The sequence below is a fragment of the Conger conger genome, chromosome 9 (assembly GCF_963514075.1).
Source record: "Conger conger chromosome 9, fConCon1.1, whole genome shotgun sequence".
Taxonomy (NCBI): Eukaryota; Metazoa; Chordata; class Actinopteri; order Anguilliformes; family Congridae; genus Conger; species Conger conger.
The window spans coordinates 41201247-41218915 of record NC_083768.1 but is presented as its reverse complement, the minus strand read 5'-3'; the positions used below and the strand labels follow the sequence as shown (position 1 = coordinate 41218915).

At 43.2% G+C, this 17669-nt stretch overlaps 2 protein-coding genes across 2 annotated transcripts; both read right to left on the bottom strand.

Moving 5' to 3' along the window:
• Nucleotides 1-3343: 3343 nt before the first annotated feature.
• LOC133137355 (protein rapunzel-like) lies at nucleotides 3344-10885 on the bottom strand. The gene is made up of 2 exons (XM_061255581.1): nucleotides 10733-10885; nucleotides 3344-5573 (listed from the first exon to the last, which is right to left on the bottom strand). Exon 2 carries the CDS (start codon nucleotides 5559-5561, stop codon nucleotides 4386-4388), a length of 1176 nt encoding a protein of 391 aa, XP_061111565.1. The 5' UTR covers nucleotides 5562-5573; nucleotides 10733-10885; the 3' UTR covers nucleotides 3344-4385.
• Nucleotides 10886-13172: 2287 nt separating this feature from the next.
• On the bottom strand, nucleotides 13173-17618 carry LOC133137896 (protein rapunzel-like). Its single transcript, XM_061256302.1, has 2 exons — nucleotides 17344-17618; nucleotides 13173-15177 (listed from the first exon to the last, which is right to left on the bottom strand). The coding sequence occupies exon 2, from the start codon at nucleotides 15138-15140 to the stop codon at nucleotides 13965-13967; it is 1176 nt and encodes a 391-aa protein (XP_061112286.1). The 5' UTR covers nucleotides 15141-15177; nucleotides 17344-17618; the 3' UTR covers nucleotides 13173-13964.
• Nucleotides 17619-17669: the final 51 nt, after the last annotated feature.

The window sequence follows — 17669 nt, the reverse complement described above, 5'->3', positions numbered from 1 at the left end:
CTTGAGTGTGTGTGTGTGTGTGTGTGTGTGTGGAATCTCTGCTCTGTTGCGCATGAGTGTGTGTGCTTTTCACCACCGTTCGGGGAGCAGTCGTACTGAGCCTGTACCATGACGACCATTTCATCATGGGTGCAGTTGGCGCCCCCTACTGGTTGGGTGGCACTGTGAGTTTGTCTTTTTATTTAATTTAACGCGGGTCTGTTTGAGTATGCTGGCCCACAGCAGTGGTCCTCAGTCCTGGTCCTGGAGAGTCACAGGGTCTGCTGGTGTTTGCTGTCACAGCAAACCGCACAGCCACAGCAAACAGTCACAGTCACAGCCACAGTCACAGCAAACCGTACAGCCACACAGCAAGGGCAGAATAAAGCAGCCGCCTGGTTTCTGTGGTCCGAATCGGCTGCTGATCTGAAGGAAACAAGGACCAGACTATGTGGCTCTCCAGGACCAGGATTGAGGATAACTGTCTTACAGTAACCAAAATTAGCAAAGTACTACATTCTTAGGTGGCACGGATGGTGCAGTGGGTAGCACTGCCGCCTCACAGCAAGGAGGTCCTGGGTTCGAATCCCGGTCGGCCGGGGCCTCTATGTGGAGTTTGCCTGTTCTTCCAGTGTTTGCGTGGGTTTCCTCCGGGTACTCCGGTTTCCTCCCACAGTCCAAAGACATGCAGGTTAGGCTGATTGGAGAGTCTAAATTGCCCGTGGGTACGAGTGTGTGAGTGAATGGTGTGTGTGCCCTGTGATGGACTGGCGACCTGTCCAGGGTGTATTCCTGCCTTTCGCCCAATGTATGCTGGGATGGGCTCCAGCCCCCCTGCGACCCTGTTCAGGATAAGCGGGTTAAGATAATGGATGGATGAATAAAACTTAAGAATGAAAGCATATCGGAAGCCCCTAACTAACCCAAGTTCACAGTCTTGTTAAATACTTCATAAAAATGTACCTACTAAATTGGTAACAATAGGATATATTCTGATTCAATTACCAGCAAATTTAAGCAACTGTAGTTCCTTCTCTTTTGGCAGTCAATTTTGTCTGGAATACTAAGCATTTTCACTGAAAGGTTTCCGATCTGTTGCTTGGTAAGTAATCCAGTTCCTTTGTGTTTGGAATGTACTCTCTGCACCCTGCATTTTACCGGCATCGGCTGTTGATCGTCTTGTAGCGACTATCTAGCTAAGGTGAACCATGATTTTGAAAGAGAAGCTTCTAGAAAGTCGTTCACTTGTTTGGATGTACCGCAGGGCACAGAGCCTTTGAAAGGAGGACTTCTCCACACGTGGTGCACGTTACCGGATGACTGCGTTCCAGTGCATGGTGGGTGGGGGAATGGGAAGTTGTTTGTGAAACGTTAGAGAGAATAAATCTGTTGTATGTGGTTGGGTCCCTACAGGTGTCCCTGACCGCGACTATTAATCTGGCGAGTGCAGTTCTGGCTGTTGTCTCTGCTGGTCTTCAACTCTGCGTCGCCATCAACGTGGCGGTTATGGCCATAAAGGCACTGAAGAAGAACAGCGAGGGGGAGGTAAGACGCCCCAAAACACAGGCGGCCATCTTGTTTCAATCGGTGTTTGAAAGTGAAGATAAATCTTGCCTTTTTTTTTTTTTGGTTTAAAATGGCTGGTGCTGTCAGTGTAGATTGAAAGTGCTACTTTCAACACAATTGGGGGCGACATTGGCTCAGGCGGTAAGAGCCATTGTCTGGCGGTCAGAGGGTTGCCGGAGGGTTCGATTCTGTCCCGGGTGTGTTGAAGTGGGCAAGACACCTAACCCCCAAATGCTTCTGATGAGCTGGTCGGTGCCTTGCATGGCAGCCAATCGCCGTTGGTGAGTGAGTGTGTGTATGAATGGGTGAATGAGAAGCATCAATTGCACAGTGCTACCTAAATGCCAACCATTTGACATTTTGTGTCAAAGTTACTACCTTTGTGTTGCAAAATATACAATTTATCTGTTAAAAAGGGACACATTTTAACATAGACTATCTGCAAGGTGGACGGTCTTAGTCTGTCTGTCCGTGGTAAAAAAAATATTTTTTGGAATATGTGAAGTACTTCGCAGAGAAACTGCAGGTCAGTTATTTCAAATAAAGTCTGGTGTGCGTGTCTGTGTGTGTTTGTGTGTGCGAGTGTGTGAGTTTGATTGACTTGCTGATCTGGCTGTATCTCAAAGCAGGTCCCTGAGGTTAAGCAGCCACTCATGGAGGAGGTGACAGCCAATCCTGTTGCTTAGAGGAAGGCCCGCCTTAACGAGTGCCACCTATCACTTTTCCCTGTGTGTCAAGACACTGTGAAACTTCTGTGGCTGCCTTGATGAGAAATGAATTACAGCGCCCCCTGCAGTATCAAATGGTTTTAGTCTCAGTTGAACTGAATTTGTAGGCTTTTCTTCTTTGGATGTTAGATATGTAATTACGAATGGTTTTGGATGCACACTGAAATAAACTTTGACTTGGCTTACCTACACAAGTTAATTATTTCTGTTTTTCAATGTCTATTTTTTAGAAGATAGCTCTTGAAAAAGAAATCACCAACACACCAAGCCATTTGTGGACTCTGGCCCTGGCGATACAAGAACATTTGTGTAGAGACGTCTAATAAAAATTCTGGGCATTATTTTGGCATGGTCCAGTGAGAGGACAAACCTGTCTGTACAAATAGAGTGTTTGTAACTCAGCTGTCTGGAGGTCCTTTCTTGATGCATGGTTGGTGTGTCCAGTTCAGTGCCAAAATTAATGAATTTAGTTCATTTCCAAATTGTCAAATTCTTTTTTTGGAGATTAAAAAAAAAAAGAATTTGCAAGTGCATATCCGCACTTTGACACTTTTAACCAAAAACCAGGAGTGGTACTCACGTTACTGTAATTAAGTAGTAATTTTGTGTACTTATACTTTTCTCAGTATGTTTCTCGGTCTGTAATTAAGTGTGCCTCACATGATGTAATCTACTTTTTAACTATTAAACAACCGTTCCCTATCGAGTACATTTTAAGCTTCACAAAAGCCCTTTTCTGCTCACCACAATTGTAGAGAGTGGTTATCGGAGTTACCATAGACAGCTCAAACCAGTCTGGCCATTCTCAGTTGACCTCATCAAGGCGGATGTTTTTTAGTTTTTCGCACCATTGTAGGCTTTTATCTCCCAAACAGTCTGGTGAAAACTCTTAAAACTTGGTAGGCGTGTTAGGGATGTGTGCACTTGAGGTTTATTAGAATACGGCACGGAAAATGTTGTCACTGAAAATGCATTTTTGGTCTTCCAGATAATTTCAGAGGTACATACTTCAATTATTATCATCATCATCAAGTATGGATTTTAAAAGATAAATTCCGAGAAAAAAAAAGTAAATTAGTCCATTTGCATACTTTATTCAAAATTACAATGACAATTTTGTAGCAGTTTATAATCTGAAATAAGACATGTTTGAAGATTGTTTTGAACCATTTTATTTTGTTTTTTAAATCAGCACTACCCAATAGTCATTTTTCTTGAATTTTCAGGATCTAAGAATGAGATTTGTGATGCTGTACCCACCCCTAAAGCTTATAACAAAACAATAATTGGCTCAAAACACTCTCCTGGATGTGGAGTAATGGTTGGCAAAGTTTCATGATGATAGGATGCACTAAGGAAAATGTAATATTTTCCAAAATCAGGTTTTGAGAAAATTGACTCCAAATATAGAAATGGTAAATAATTATCCTGATTTCACCGTACAAATGGCCTAATCATTCAAAAGGTGGTATTATGCTGAAAGTATAGTTGAATAGTATAGTAAGAATAGTTGAGGAATGATTTGCAGCAGTAAACAGAAAAGGTACATTTGACTGAAAATTTGATTTTTTCAGTGGATCTCTCTCTCTCTCTTTCTCTCTCACTCATACACACACACACATACAACACACAGCCAATGATTTATGCAGCAGCAAATTATAAAATAGTGTGTTTTCCAGAATTTAGTCATAGCCTTGCGGTATTGATAACGACCGAGAGTGCGAGTCTGTTCTATCTGTTCGCTCTACTTCCACAATTAGCCCCGATGTCCATTTGGGCATTTTGGAGTGTTTGAAGAGTTTACAGCTGACAACCAAAAGTGGACATCCCCTCACCCACTCCCAAGCTCCCTCTCGCCCTTCCTTTAGGGCAGTGATCTCCAAACTAGTTGGCATGGAGAGCCACGTGTATGCAGGTTTTTCATTCCAACCAATTAATGCTGCCTTAATTGACTCCAGTTACTCATTAAACCATTTGCATTCAACTGCATTAAAGCACAGAATATAAAGAACTACAAGACCAAATTTAGCAGATAATTGAACAACTTGTATCATCAAGAGCTGAGGCTGGCATAAAAACCAGCGTACGCATGACCAACCATGGGCCTCAGCCTTAGGCAGAGTGCACACAGACATGTAGCTTCTTGTGCACCTCCCAAAAGTGGAGCTCATCGGCGAAGTTACAGGCGAAGGCCAGGTCCTTGGCGTCCGTCGAGATCACGTGGATGGAACAGACGGGCACCTGCTCGAACAGCATCTCAGCCACGACTTCCGGCATCTGCTTCTTCTGCCCCGCCAGCAGTTGCTGGATCAAGGGCTTGTCCAGGGGCTCGGGAGAGGCGCTGTAGGACACCACCACCGCCAGCTTCCCCTCCGACCCCAGCTCCTGGAACCGGCTCTTCCCAACTGCACAGTTATAGTCTTTCTTATTTCTAAACATGCCTGAAGGTGGCAAGTACACCCGCACGGACCAGCGCACCCAGTCATACTTGTGCCCCAGGGCCTCCAAGATGGAGTCGGCCAGCTCTTTGCTGGTCTTTGCCCCTCGATCCCTCACCAGGCGCCGGGTGTCTATCTGGGCCTGCTCCGGGTAACTGTCGATGCAGTCCTGGATGACGGCGTCCATCTTCCCCTGGACCTCCTTCATCCTCTCCCCCCAGTCCTTCACGACATCCTCTTCCTCGCCGGCCCCCTTCAGAGCCGCCTGGCCCACCAAGGCGATGAGCCCAATGCAGAAGAGGTTCTTCAGACGGGCGCAGAAGTCCTCCATGACCCGCCGGCTCTTTTCGTGATAGTTGAGGGTGATCTCCAGCACTGACTCCCCGGAGAAGTTGTCCCCCGTCACAGCGCCGTACAAGGTGTGCAGGTTCTTGTCGCCCCCGGTCTTGGAGAAGTGCTCCAGAAACAGCTTCTTCTTGACCTCCCGGAACTTGGGCTTGGCGTTGAGGATGTCCATGAACTTGCGGAACTGATTGCTCAGGTTCTCCTCCGCGGAAAAGTAGGTGACATCCGCCCCACTCTTCCTGATCTCCTGGTCGACGCGGCAGATCTCCTCGGAGACGACCTCCAGCTGATTCCGAACCTTCTGGAACTGCTCCTTCATGAACTCGGCCTCCTTGCTCTCCACGTTGTCCATGGCCAGCTGCACCACGGGGGCCACGATGGAGAAGATGGGGAAGAGGTCCCCAGCGATGCTGGCCAACACCTCTGTGCCTTTCTCAAACACGTCCATCACAGTCTCCACCAGGTCCTTCTTCTCTGCAATGATCTTTTGCAGTTGGTTCGCCATCTTTGGTGCTCTCTATCAGGGGAGGGAAAAAAAGGAACAGACATGAGGTTCATTGTTTGCGGCCTGCATTCTGATGAAATTTATTTTACTTCAGTTTAGTTTGTTTTCAATGTGTCCAAAAACCAGAAAACAACTCTAAAGTAACAGTCATGGATTCCAGAGCTTACTGCAGAGTGTGCTACTCTTTTGGAAAAAAATAAGTCTTACAAGGTGTGTGACAGTTAGTACGGCTTATTTTTTAGACTTCTACTGAGTCCAAAACAGTAGCACACTCCAGGGATGATAGCCAGGGGTGTTCTCTAAATTTCCTGAAAAGCACAAGTTGATAGGACACTCGTAGCCACTATGGCGAGTGTTTGTTTGACTGAAGTGACTAGCGAATTCTCAAAATGGCTTCTGTGTTGAATAGGAAAGGAAAGGATAGTTGATTCCAAATGAACCAGTAGCATGTGATTGGACGAACAAAATGTCAATCTTTCAGCCCTGGACACAATGCATGGTGAGGCCAGGCCTCCGTTGCCCACCCATTTTCAGTGATCTGGCCAATCACATATTGGCATGAAAAAAAATGCATTACATTGACTTCTATGAGAATCTCATTTCCTAGGGGAGGCCTGGCCTGGCCTGGCCTCCCTTAATACAAACTGATAGGGAAATCTGGCCTGTTGCTTTACAATTGCAATATTGGGTTTTAGCCATGGGAAAATTTAGATTTATGAACAAAACTAAAATAATATGAATATAAAAAATAAAAAATATGTTTTTTGTTAAAATAAATAAATAAAATAAATATATTTATTGTTTTTTTTAAATCTCTCTCTTCTCTCAAATTATTGGGGAGGCCAGGCCTCCTCCACCTCTATGGAGGAGCCTCCACTGATATATATATATATATATATATATAATACTGTGCAAAAGTTTTAGGCAGGCGTGAAAAAATGCTGTAAAATACGAATGCTTTCAAAAATAGAAATGTTAATAGTTTATTTTCATCAATTAAGAAAATGCATGAACAGAAGACGTGAATGAACAGAAGAAAAATCTAAATCAAATCAATATTTGGTGTGAACACCCTTTGCCTTCAAAACAGCATCAATTCTTCAAGGTATACTTGCACACAGTTTTTGAAGGAACTCGGCAGGTAGGTTGTTCCAAACATCTTGGAGAACTAGCCACAATTCTTCTGTGGATTTCGGCAAATGCTTCTGTTTCTTCATGTAATCCCAGACAGACTTGATAATGTTGAGATCAGGGCTCTGTGGGGGCCATACCACCACTTCCAGGACTCCTTGTTCTTCTTTACACTGAAGATAGTTTTTAATGACATTGGCTGTGTGTTTGGGGTCACTGTCCTGCTGTAGAATACATTTGGGGCCAATCAGATGCCTCCCTGATGGTATTGCATGATGGATAAGTATCTGCCTATACTTCTCAGCATTGAGGAGACGATTAATTCCGACCAAATCCTCAACTTCATTTGCAGAAATGCTGCCCCAAACTTGCAAGGAACCTCCACCATGCTTCACTGTTTCACGTCAGAGATATGGCTTTTTGGACACAATTTCTCCATGAAGACCACTTCTGACCAGTAGATGGGTGTACCTGGGTCCCACTGGTTTCTGCCAATTCTGAGCTGAATGGCACTGCTGGACATCCTCCGATTGCAATGGGAAGTAAGCATGATGTGTCTTTCATCTGCTGCACTAAGTTTCCGTGGCTGACCACTGCGTCTACGGTCCTCAACGTTGCCCGTTTTTGTGCTTCTTCAACAGAGCTTGGACAGCACATCTGGAAACCCCTGTCTGCCTTGAAATTCCTGCCTGGGAGAGACCTAGCTGATACAGTATAACTACCTTGTGTCTTGTTGCTGTGCTCAGTCTTGCCATGGTATATGACTTCTGAAATTAAACTGTCTTCAGCAACCACACATTGTAACCCTCCTACACAGCTGTTTCTGTTTCAGTTAATGATTGTGTTTCAACCTACATATTAAATTGATGATCATTAGCTGTTTGGTATAATTGGTTGATCACACACCTGACTATATGCCTACAAAATCCATGACTTTGTCCGAGAAGAACTGATGCTGGTTTGAAGGCAAAGGGTGGTCACACCAAATATTGATTTGATAGATTTTTCTTCTGTTCACTCACTTTGCATTTTGTTAATTGATAAAAAAATTAACTATTAACATTTCTATTTTTGAAAGCATTCTTACTTTACAGCATTTCTCACACCTGCCTAAAACTTTTGCAGATATACAGTGCATCCAGAAAGTATTCACAGCACTTCACTTTTCCCACATTTTGTTATGTTACAGCCTTATTCCAAAATGGAATAAATTCATTTTTTTCCTCAAAATTCTACACACAACACCCCATAATGACAACATGAAAGAGGTTTTTTTGAAATTTTTGCACATTTATTAAAAATAAAAAACTAAGAAATCACATGTACATAAGTATTCACAGCCTTTGCCATGAAGCTCAAAATTGAGCTCAGGTGCATCCTGTTTCCACTGATCAACCTTGAGATGTTTCTACAGCTTAATTGGGAGTCCACCTGTGGTAAATTCAGTTTATTGGACATGATTTGGAAAGGCACACACCTGTCTATTTAGGGTCCCACAGTTGACAGTGCATGTTGGAGCACAAACCAAGCATAAAGTCAAAGGAATTGTCTGTAGACCTCCGAGACAGGATTGTCTCGAGGCACAAATCTGGGGAAGGGTACAGAAAAAAAATAACAAAAAATGTATTCCATTTTGGAATAAGGCTGGAACATAACAAAATGTGGGAAAAGTGAAGCGCTGTGAATACTTTCCGGATGCACTGATATATATATATATATATACACACAGTGGTGTGAAAAAGTGTTTGCCCCCTTCCTGATTTCTTTTTTTTTTGCATGTTTCTCACACTTAAATGTTTCAGATCAAACAAATTTAAATATTAGTCAAAGACAACACAAGTAAACACAAAATGCAGTTTTTAAATGAAAGTTTTTATTATTAAGGGAGAAAAAAAATCCAAACCTACATGGCCCTGTGTGAAAAGTGATTGCCCCCTAAACCTAATAACTGGTTGGGCCACTTGCAATGAGTCTCTGCCAGCGCTGTGGAGGAATTTTGGCCCACTCATCTTTGCAGAATTGTTGTAATTCAGCCACATTGGACGGTTTTCGAGCATGAACCGCCTTTTTAAGGTCATGCCACAGCATCTCAATAGGATTCAGGTCAGGACTTTGACTAGGCCACTCCAAAGTCTTCATTTTGTTTTTCTTCAGCCATTCAGAAGTGGACTTGCTGGTGTGTTTTGGATCATTGTCCTGCTGCAGAACCCAAGTTCATTTCAGCCTGAGATCACGAACAGATGGCCGGACATTCTCCTTCAGGATTTTTAGGTAGACAGCAGAATTCATGGTTCCATTTATCACAGCAAGTCTTCCAGGTCCTGAAGCAGCAAAACAGCCCCAGACCATCACACTACCACCACCATATTTTACTCTTGGTATGATGTTCTTTTTCTGAAATGCGGTGTTACTTTTATGCCAGATGTAATGGGACACAAACCTTCCAAAAAGTTCAACTTTTGTCTCGTCAGACCACAGAGTATTTTCCCAAAAGTCTTGGGGAACATCAAGATGTTTTCTGGCAAAATTGAGACAAGCCTTAATGTTCTTTTTGCTCAGCAGTGGTTTTCGTCTTGGAACTATATATATATATATATAAGGCAGGTATGAAAAATGCTGTAAAGTAAGAATGCTTTCAAAAATAGAAATGTTAATAGTATATATATAGACTGCTCCCATGACCAGGAAATGCATGAAGAGGAAATTGGATCCAAAAAGTCCGGTTTTGGCCACTTGCCTGTGAAGCAATTCTGCTAATCAGAGTAATTTCTTGGTTCGAACAAAATGGAATAAACCTGCTTGTGGGAAGTTCAGTATTTGTTGGAAGAACAAGGGACAGGCTGCCAACACAAGAGGAGTGTTGAAGTGTGGGCTTAAGGACAAAAATATTTTTTTTATACTCTCAAGTAAAGTAAGAATATCATACTTAATTTTTATTAGCATAAACTTGCTTAACGTCAGGGTTAACAGACTCAGTTCCTGATGTGTCCATGCGAACGGGCGAGGAAGATTGATAAGTCTACAGGTAGGCCTACGCTGTAATAAACTAGACCAGCCACATACAACTAGAAAATGGCAGAACCCAAAATGGTTAGTGGATAAACATATTTCCGTTGATTAGTGAAACGAGTGCCCTGCCCTCACTTGTCACAGAACTGGAATGAACTGCAAAAAACGAAAATACAAAAACAAATAAACTTCATTTCTCGGGCTATTTTACCAGTTTTAGAACACAAGGCGTATAGCGTGTTATTGTAACTGTATAGTATAGTCCGATTTGGAAAGCGATTCTTTAAATTAAACTAGTTAACGTCAGGGTTGACAAACTCAGTTCCTGACGTATCCATGAGGACGGGCGAGGAGTGTTATGCGATTGATATGTCTACACTGTAATAAACTAGACTAGCCACAAACTAGCCAATGGCAGAACCCTGAATGGTTAGCGAATTAACATATTTCCGTTGATTAGTGAAACGAGAGAGAAGCACTCCCACGAACTAGAATGAACTGCAAAAAAACTAAATTGGCTACAAAAACAAATAAACTTCATTTCACGGGCTATCCAACCAGCTTTAGAACACATGGCGTATAGCGTGTTATTGTAACTGTATAGTATAGTCCTATTTGGAAAGCGATTCTTAAAATTAAACTTTAATCAAAGATGGAGGTTGTGTCTTCCTTATCTTCGCATGCAAGTTACTTGATGTCACAAAAAGACGTCTGGCGGAAGATAGTCTTTCTGTTTATTTAAGGACAAATGTATGTAGCACTTGTTTTTGTAACAATGAAGAAATATTTTATTCGTAGCCTATTTGTTTGGATCTATATGCTAGCTAATATACTATGTTGAAATTATACGAACGAGAAGTTACAGAAGTCGGTTCAGTAGGATACCACCCTTTTTTACATGGTTTGGCTGCAGTGTACACTCGCCATACAATGTTTGAAAGAGAGGGGGGAAATCGCAAACTGAGTCTGACGAAAACAGTGTAGCAATTACGCTAAAATATGCGACGAACATGAACGAAATACAAACTTACTGCGTAGAATGCTGTAGTAACCCAAATCCGTGTATTGCCTAGTTATCTTTCCGCTCAGTGTTGCCGTTTTGTCTTGTTTTGTGGACAGACTATGCGGCTGGAAAAATGACACACCCTAACAGAAAAGAGCACGAAGTTAACTGAAGTCCTGCCCTCATGTTTTCCTTCGGATTACATAATCTCCTGATCATTACTCAGGTTCCGTCTGTACTTGATCAGTATGATAAGAGTGAATTAGCTATTTTATTTGTTATTTGTGTAAATATAGTTTTTTTCATCCTGAGTTGTCTGACTGAAATGTATTTGCATACATGTAAATAATGTGTAAAATGTTGGTTGCTTGCCTCTTTTCTTGTACGGTATATGTCTCTGCCACCTGGTAAGTAGGCTGTATTCCACCCTTCTTTTGTATGTTATTATTATTATTATTATTATTATTATTATTATTATTATTATTAGTATTATTATTAGTATTATTATAATTATTGCTTCATTTGGACAGCTGAAAAGCAGAGATGCTAACACAGCTCAGAAGGTGCCACTCAGAAGAGTGAACCCATGGTCAGGCAGTGGACTGGTATATGTATGTGCCTTAAGAATCACACCACATGTGTCGCTATATGCAGTGCATCCGGAAAGTATTCACAGCGCTTCACTTTTCCCACATTTTGTTATGTTACAGCCTTATTCCAAAATGGAATAAATTCATTTTTCATTCATTTTTTTCCTCAAAATTCTACACACAACACCCCGTAATGACAACATGAAAGAAGTTTTTTTGAAATTTATTTAAAAAAAGAACTAAGAAATGACATGTACATAAAAAAATGTACACATGTTCAAAAAAACTTCTTTCATGTTGTCATTATGGGGTGTTGTGTGTAGAATTTTGAGGAAAAAATGAATTTATTCCATTTTGGAATAAGGCTGGAACATAACAAAATGTGTGCGTGTGCGTTTGTGAGTGTGAGTGTGTTTTGATTGACTTGCTAGTCTGGTCTTGTGCTGTATCTCAAAGCAGATCCCTGAGGTTAAGCAGCCACTGATGGAGGAGGTGACAGCCAATCCTGTTGCTTAGAGGAAGGCCCGCCTTATCAAGTGCCACCTATCACTTTTCCCTTTGTATCAGACACTGTGAAACTCCTGTGGCTGCTTCTGTGAGAAATGTATTTACGCGCCCCCTGCAGTATCAAATGGTTTTACTCTCAATTGAAATTTTCTTTGGATGTTAGATATGTAATTACGAATGGTTTTGGATACACACTGAAATAAACTTTGACTTGGCTTCCCTACACAAGTCAATGTATGCCACTAGAGACAGACAGCAAAGACGGCTTGATATTTCTGTTTTTCAATGTCTATTTAGAAGATAGCTCTTGAAAAATACAATAAAATAAATAATCAACACACCAAGCCATTTGTGGACTGACGATATAAGAACATTTGTGTAGATCACATTAAATAGGTGACGTCTAATAAAACTTCTGGGGATTATTTTGGCATGGTCCAGTGAGAGGGAGGACAAACCTGTCTGTACATATCGAGTGTTTGTAACTCAGCTGTCTGGAGGCTAATTAATTTAGTTTAGTTGATTTTAAAATTGTCAAGGGATGTACATGGTAGGCAACAATACTCAAATCGGCTGTGCCATTCGAGCAATGATTGATTGGTATTGAAGGGCCCAAAGTGGGCCAAGAAAACATTCCCCACCCCATTACACCACTGCCATCAGCCTGGACTGTTGACACAAGGCAGGTTGGGTCCATGGATTCATGGTGTTGGGGACAAATTCTGACCTTACCATCTATATGCCTCAGCACAAATCGTGGTTCATCAGACCTGGCTACGTTTTTCCAGGTAAGTGTCCAGTTGACAGAGCCTGTGCTGACTGCAGCCTCAGCTTTCTATTCTTGGCTGACAGAAGTGGAACCTGACGTGGTCTTCTGCTGTTCGACGTGTTGTGCATTCTGAGACCCTTTTCTGCTCACCACAATTGTAGAGAGTGGTTATCTGAGTTACCATAGCCTTTCTGTCAGCACACACCAGTCTGGCCATTCTCAGTTGACCTCCTCAACAAGGCGTTATTTCTGCAAAATGTTCTGCAAGATGTTTTTTAGTTTTTCGCACCATTGAACGCTTTTATCTCCCAAACAGTCTGGTGAAAACTCTTAAAACCTGGTCGGCGTATTAGGGATGTGTGCACTTGAAGTTTTTTTTACGATATGGCAATGTTGGTAGCAATCTTGTTATGGTTATGTTCCACTGAAAATGCATCTTTGGTCTTCCAGATTTCAATTAAAATGAAGAATGGACTAAAATTCTGACACAGTATATTAATCAATTTGCATACTTTATTCAAAATTACAAATTAAAACATTTTTTAATATAAATAAGAAATAAGATAGTTTTGAACCATTTAAAAAATTTTTTATCACCAGTACCCAATCGTCATTGTTCGAGAAATTATGGATTTTTCATGAAGAAAAATTATGAATTGTCAGGATCTAACAATGAGATTTGTGATGCTGTACCTGCCTTTAAAGCTTATAACAAGAAAATAATCGGCTCAAAACACTCCTGGATATGGAGTAAAGGTTTGCAAGGTTTCATAATGAGTCCTAATATCGTCCAGGTTTTGGGAAAATGAAACCCAAAGATAGAAATGGTAAATAATTTTCCTAATTTCACCATCATTCAAAAGGTGGTATTATACTGAATAGTTGAGGAATGATTTGCAGCTGTAAACAGAAAAAGGTACAGAAAATTAGACTTTTTCAGTGGATCTCTCTCTCTCACACACACACACACACACACACACACACATAAAACACAGCCAGTGATTTATGCAGCTGCCAATTATAAAATAGTATGTTTTCCAGAATTTAGGCATGCCACACTGGCCTTGCAGTATTGATAACAACCAAGAGTGCTAGTGGTCTATCTTTTCGCTCTACTTCCAGATCTAGCCCCTATGTCCATTTGGGCAAGAGACTTTAAAGAGTGTTTGAAGATTTTACAGCTGACAACCAAAAGAGGACATCCACTCCCAAGCTCCCATGCTGCCTTAATTGATTCCAATTACTCATCAAACCATTTGCATTTAACAGCATTAAAGCACAGAATATAAAGAATTACAAGACCGAATTTAGCAAATAATTGAACAACTTATATCATCAAGAGCTGAGGCTGGCATAAAAACCAGCGTACGCATGACCAACCATGGGCCACAGCCTTAGGCAGAGTGCACACAGACATGTAGCTTCTTGTGCACCTCCCAAAAGTGGAGCTCATCGGCGAAGTTACAGGCGAAGGCCAGGTCCTTGGCATCCATGGAGATCACGTGGATGGAACAGAGGGGCACCTGCTCGAACAGCATCTTGGCCACGACTTCCGGCATCTGCTTCTTCTGCCCCGCCAGCAGTTGCCGGATCAAGGGCTTGTCCAGGGGCTCGGGAGAGGCGCTGTAGGACACCACCACCGCCAGCTTCCCCTCCGACCCCAGCTCCTGGAACCGGCTCTTCCCAACTGCACAGTTATAGTCTTTCTTATTTCTAAACATGCCTGAAGGTGGCAAGTACACCCGCACACACCAGCGCACCCAGTCATACTTGCGCCCCAGGGCCTTCAAGATGGAGTCGGCCAGCTCTTTGCTGGTCTTCGCCCCTCGATCCATCACTAGGCGCCGGGTGTCTATCTGGGCCTGCTCCGGGTAACTGTCGATGCAGTCCTGGATGACGGCGTCCATCTTCCCCTGGACCTCCTTCATCCTCTCCCCCCAGTCCTTCAGGACATCCTCTTCCTCGCCGGCCCCCTTCAGAGCCGCCTGGCCCACCAGGGCGATGAGCCCGATGCAGAAGAGGTTCTTCAGACGGGCGCAGAAGTCCTCTGTGACCCGCCGGCTCTTTTTGTTATAGTTGAGGGTGATCTCCAGCAGCGACTCCCCGGAGAACTTGTCCCCTGTCACAGCATTGTACAGGGTGTGCAGGTTCTTGTCGCCCCCGGTCTTGGAGAAGTGCTCCAGAAACAGCTTCTTCTTGACCTCCCGGAACTTGGGCTTGGCGTTGAGGACGTCCATGAACTTGCGGAACTGATTGCTCAGGTTCTCCTCCGTGGAAAAGTAGAGGACGTCCGCCCCGCTTTTCCTGATCTCCTGGTCGACTTGGCGGATCTCCACGGAGACGACCTCCAGCCGCTCTCGAACCTTCTGGAACTGCTGCTTCATGTACTCTGCCTCCTTGCTCTCCACGTTGTCCATGGCCAGCCGCACCACTGGGGCCACGACAGAGAAGATGGGGAAGAGTTCCCCAGTGATACTGGCCAACACCTCTGCGCCTTTCTCAAACACGTCCATCACGGCATCCACCACGTCCTTCTTCTCGGCAATGAACTTTTGCAGTTGGTCCGCCATCTTTGGTGCTCTCTGTCAGGGGAGTCAAGTTCTCTCTCTGAGGAAAAAGCACAGACATGAGGTTCATTGTTCATGGTCTGCATTCTGATGAAATTTATTTTCTCAACCGAGCATGTGTTCAGTGACCAGATTTTTGGGATCATTTTTTACTTCAGTTTAGTTTGTTTTCAATGGGTCCAAAAACCAGAAAACAACTCTAAAGCAACAGTCATGGATTCCAGAGCTTGCTGCAGAAGGGTGACAAGAGCTCCCTGCTTCACCTTCCTCATTTAAAATCAGTCAAATCGACTCCCTGCCCTCCAAACATTCCCCCCGAAAGAGCCGTTTCGTTTGCACAAACACTCACAAGCACTTTATTGGGAACATTTTTACTTCATTACACCTTCTTATTAATGCGATTATCTAATCAGCAAATTATGTGGCAGCAGTGCAAGGCATACAATCATGTAGATACGGGTCAGGAGCTTCATTTAATGTTCATATCCACCATCAGAATGGGAAAAATCTTGATCTAAGTGACTTTGGGGGCGTGACGCAGCCGTTTCCTGTTCGTCTAATGAAGCCGGGCTTAAAAGAAGCAGGTAAGGGGCAGACGCGAGAGAGAGACGCCGGGGGTTGAATGTTGGGTTCCGCGAACGGAATTTTAGTTTTTTGGTTATTTTTCAGTTTGTTGTGTTTGGGTTTTTTTCTTTTCTTTCTTGGTTCTTTTTTGTTTAGGCTGTCTCCCGCACTGGCGGAGGTTAGCTGGCTGGCAGCCCCGGAGAAGGTGGACGCTACACGTGTGATACTGCTATTAAGTGGGACCAATGCTGGGCGATTCTGGAGGAGCGGCTGTGTGGAGCCGGACTGGTGCCGTGGCAACGACCGTGCGACTTCGCTAGGGAACGACGCAGCGAGACTACACTCGTCCTGACGAGGGCGGATGGAACTGCGAGTCTCCCACGCGGCTGCAACACAACGGGCGGACCAGTACCGGAGCCAGCACCAGCTCACTCCCCATCGTGGAACAGCGAAGACACTCAGTGCGGACAGTGCAGCAGATCCAGCGTGCAGTGTACAGCAGAGTGGTTCGGGGCAGCCCCAAATGCAGCCCAAAACTTGCATGGAACCTCCACCATACTTCATTGTTTCCTGCAGACACTCATTCTTGTACCACTCTCCAGCCCTTCTGTGAACAAAACTGGCTTCTGCTACAGCCAAATATTTCACATTTTGATTCAGTTTTTAACTATTCTGCCAAATTACTCAAATGTAATGTAAAATGTATGGTACGTTTATTTATTTCATTGAATTATTTTTGAAAGAATCTTTTCTGTCCATAATGCTATACAGGAGCCTAAGACTTTTGCACAGTACTGTGTATATATATATATATATATTTCCATCCATCCATCCATTATCTGAACCCGCTAATCCTGAACAGGGTTGCAGGGGGGCTGTACACACAGCACACATTGGATGAAAGGCAGGAATACACCCTGGACAGGTCACCAGTCCATCGCAGGGCACACACACCATTCACTCACACACTCATACCTACGGGCAATTTAGACTCTCCAATGAGCCTATTTGCATGTCTTCGGACTGTGGGAGGAAACCGGAGTACCCGGAGGAAACCCACACAGACACGGGGAGAACATGCAAACTCCACACAGAGAGGCCCCGGCCGACCGGGATTCGAACGCAGGACCTCCTTGCTGTGAGGCGGCAGTGCTACCCACTGCACCATCCATGCCGCCCAATATATGTATGGGAGCAGGCTATATACAGTATATATATCATTCCACAGTCAACATCACATGGATCTAATTTATTTGCCATTCTGATTAGCAGGAATCCTTCTCAGGCGAGAAGCCAAAACCAGGCTTCTTTTTTGAGCCAATTTCCTTGTCTGATTAGCAGGAAATCTTCTCAGGAAAGCAGCCAAAACCAGGATTCTTTTTTGAGCCAATTTCCTTGTCATGCATCTCCTGGTCATAGGAGCAGGCTTTATATGTATATACTGTATATAGCTGAATTATACGAACAAAAAGTTACTGAAGTCGGTTCAGTTGGCTACCACCATTTTTTACATGGTTTGGCTGTAGTGTACACCCGCCATACAATGTTTGAAAGAGCAGCGGTCTGATCAAAATTTGTCTGATGAAAACATGCAGTAATTAGGCTAAAATATGCAATGAACATGAACAAAATACAAACTTACTGTGTAGAATGCTGTAGTGACGCAATTCCGTGTATTCCCTGGTTTTGCTTGCCGATCGGTGTTGACGTTTTGTCTTGAGTGGTTTGACAACTGACTATGTGGCTGGAAAAACAACACACTCTAACAGAAAGGAGGTGGAAGTTAATTGAAGTCCTGCCCTCATGTTTTCCTCCTTTGAATACATAATCTCCTGATCATTGTGAATTGTTCCGTCTGTACTTGATCGTTACAATAAGTCTGAATTAGATATTTTATTTGTGTGTCAGTAAATATTGCTTTTTTCATCCTGAGTTGTCTGACTGAAATGTATTTGCATACATGTAAAT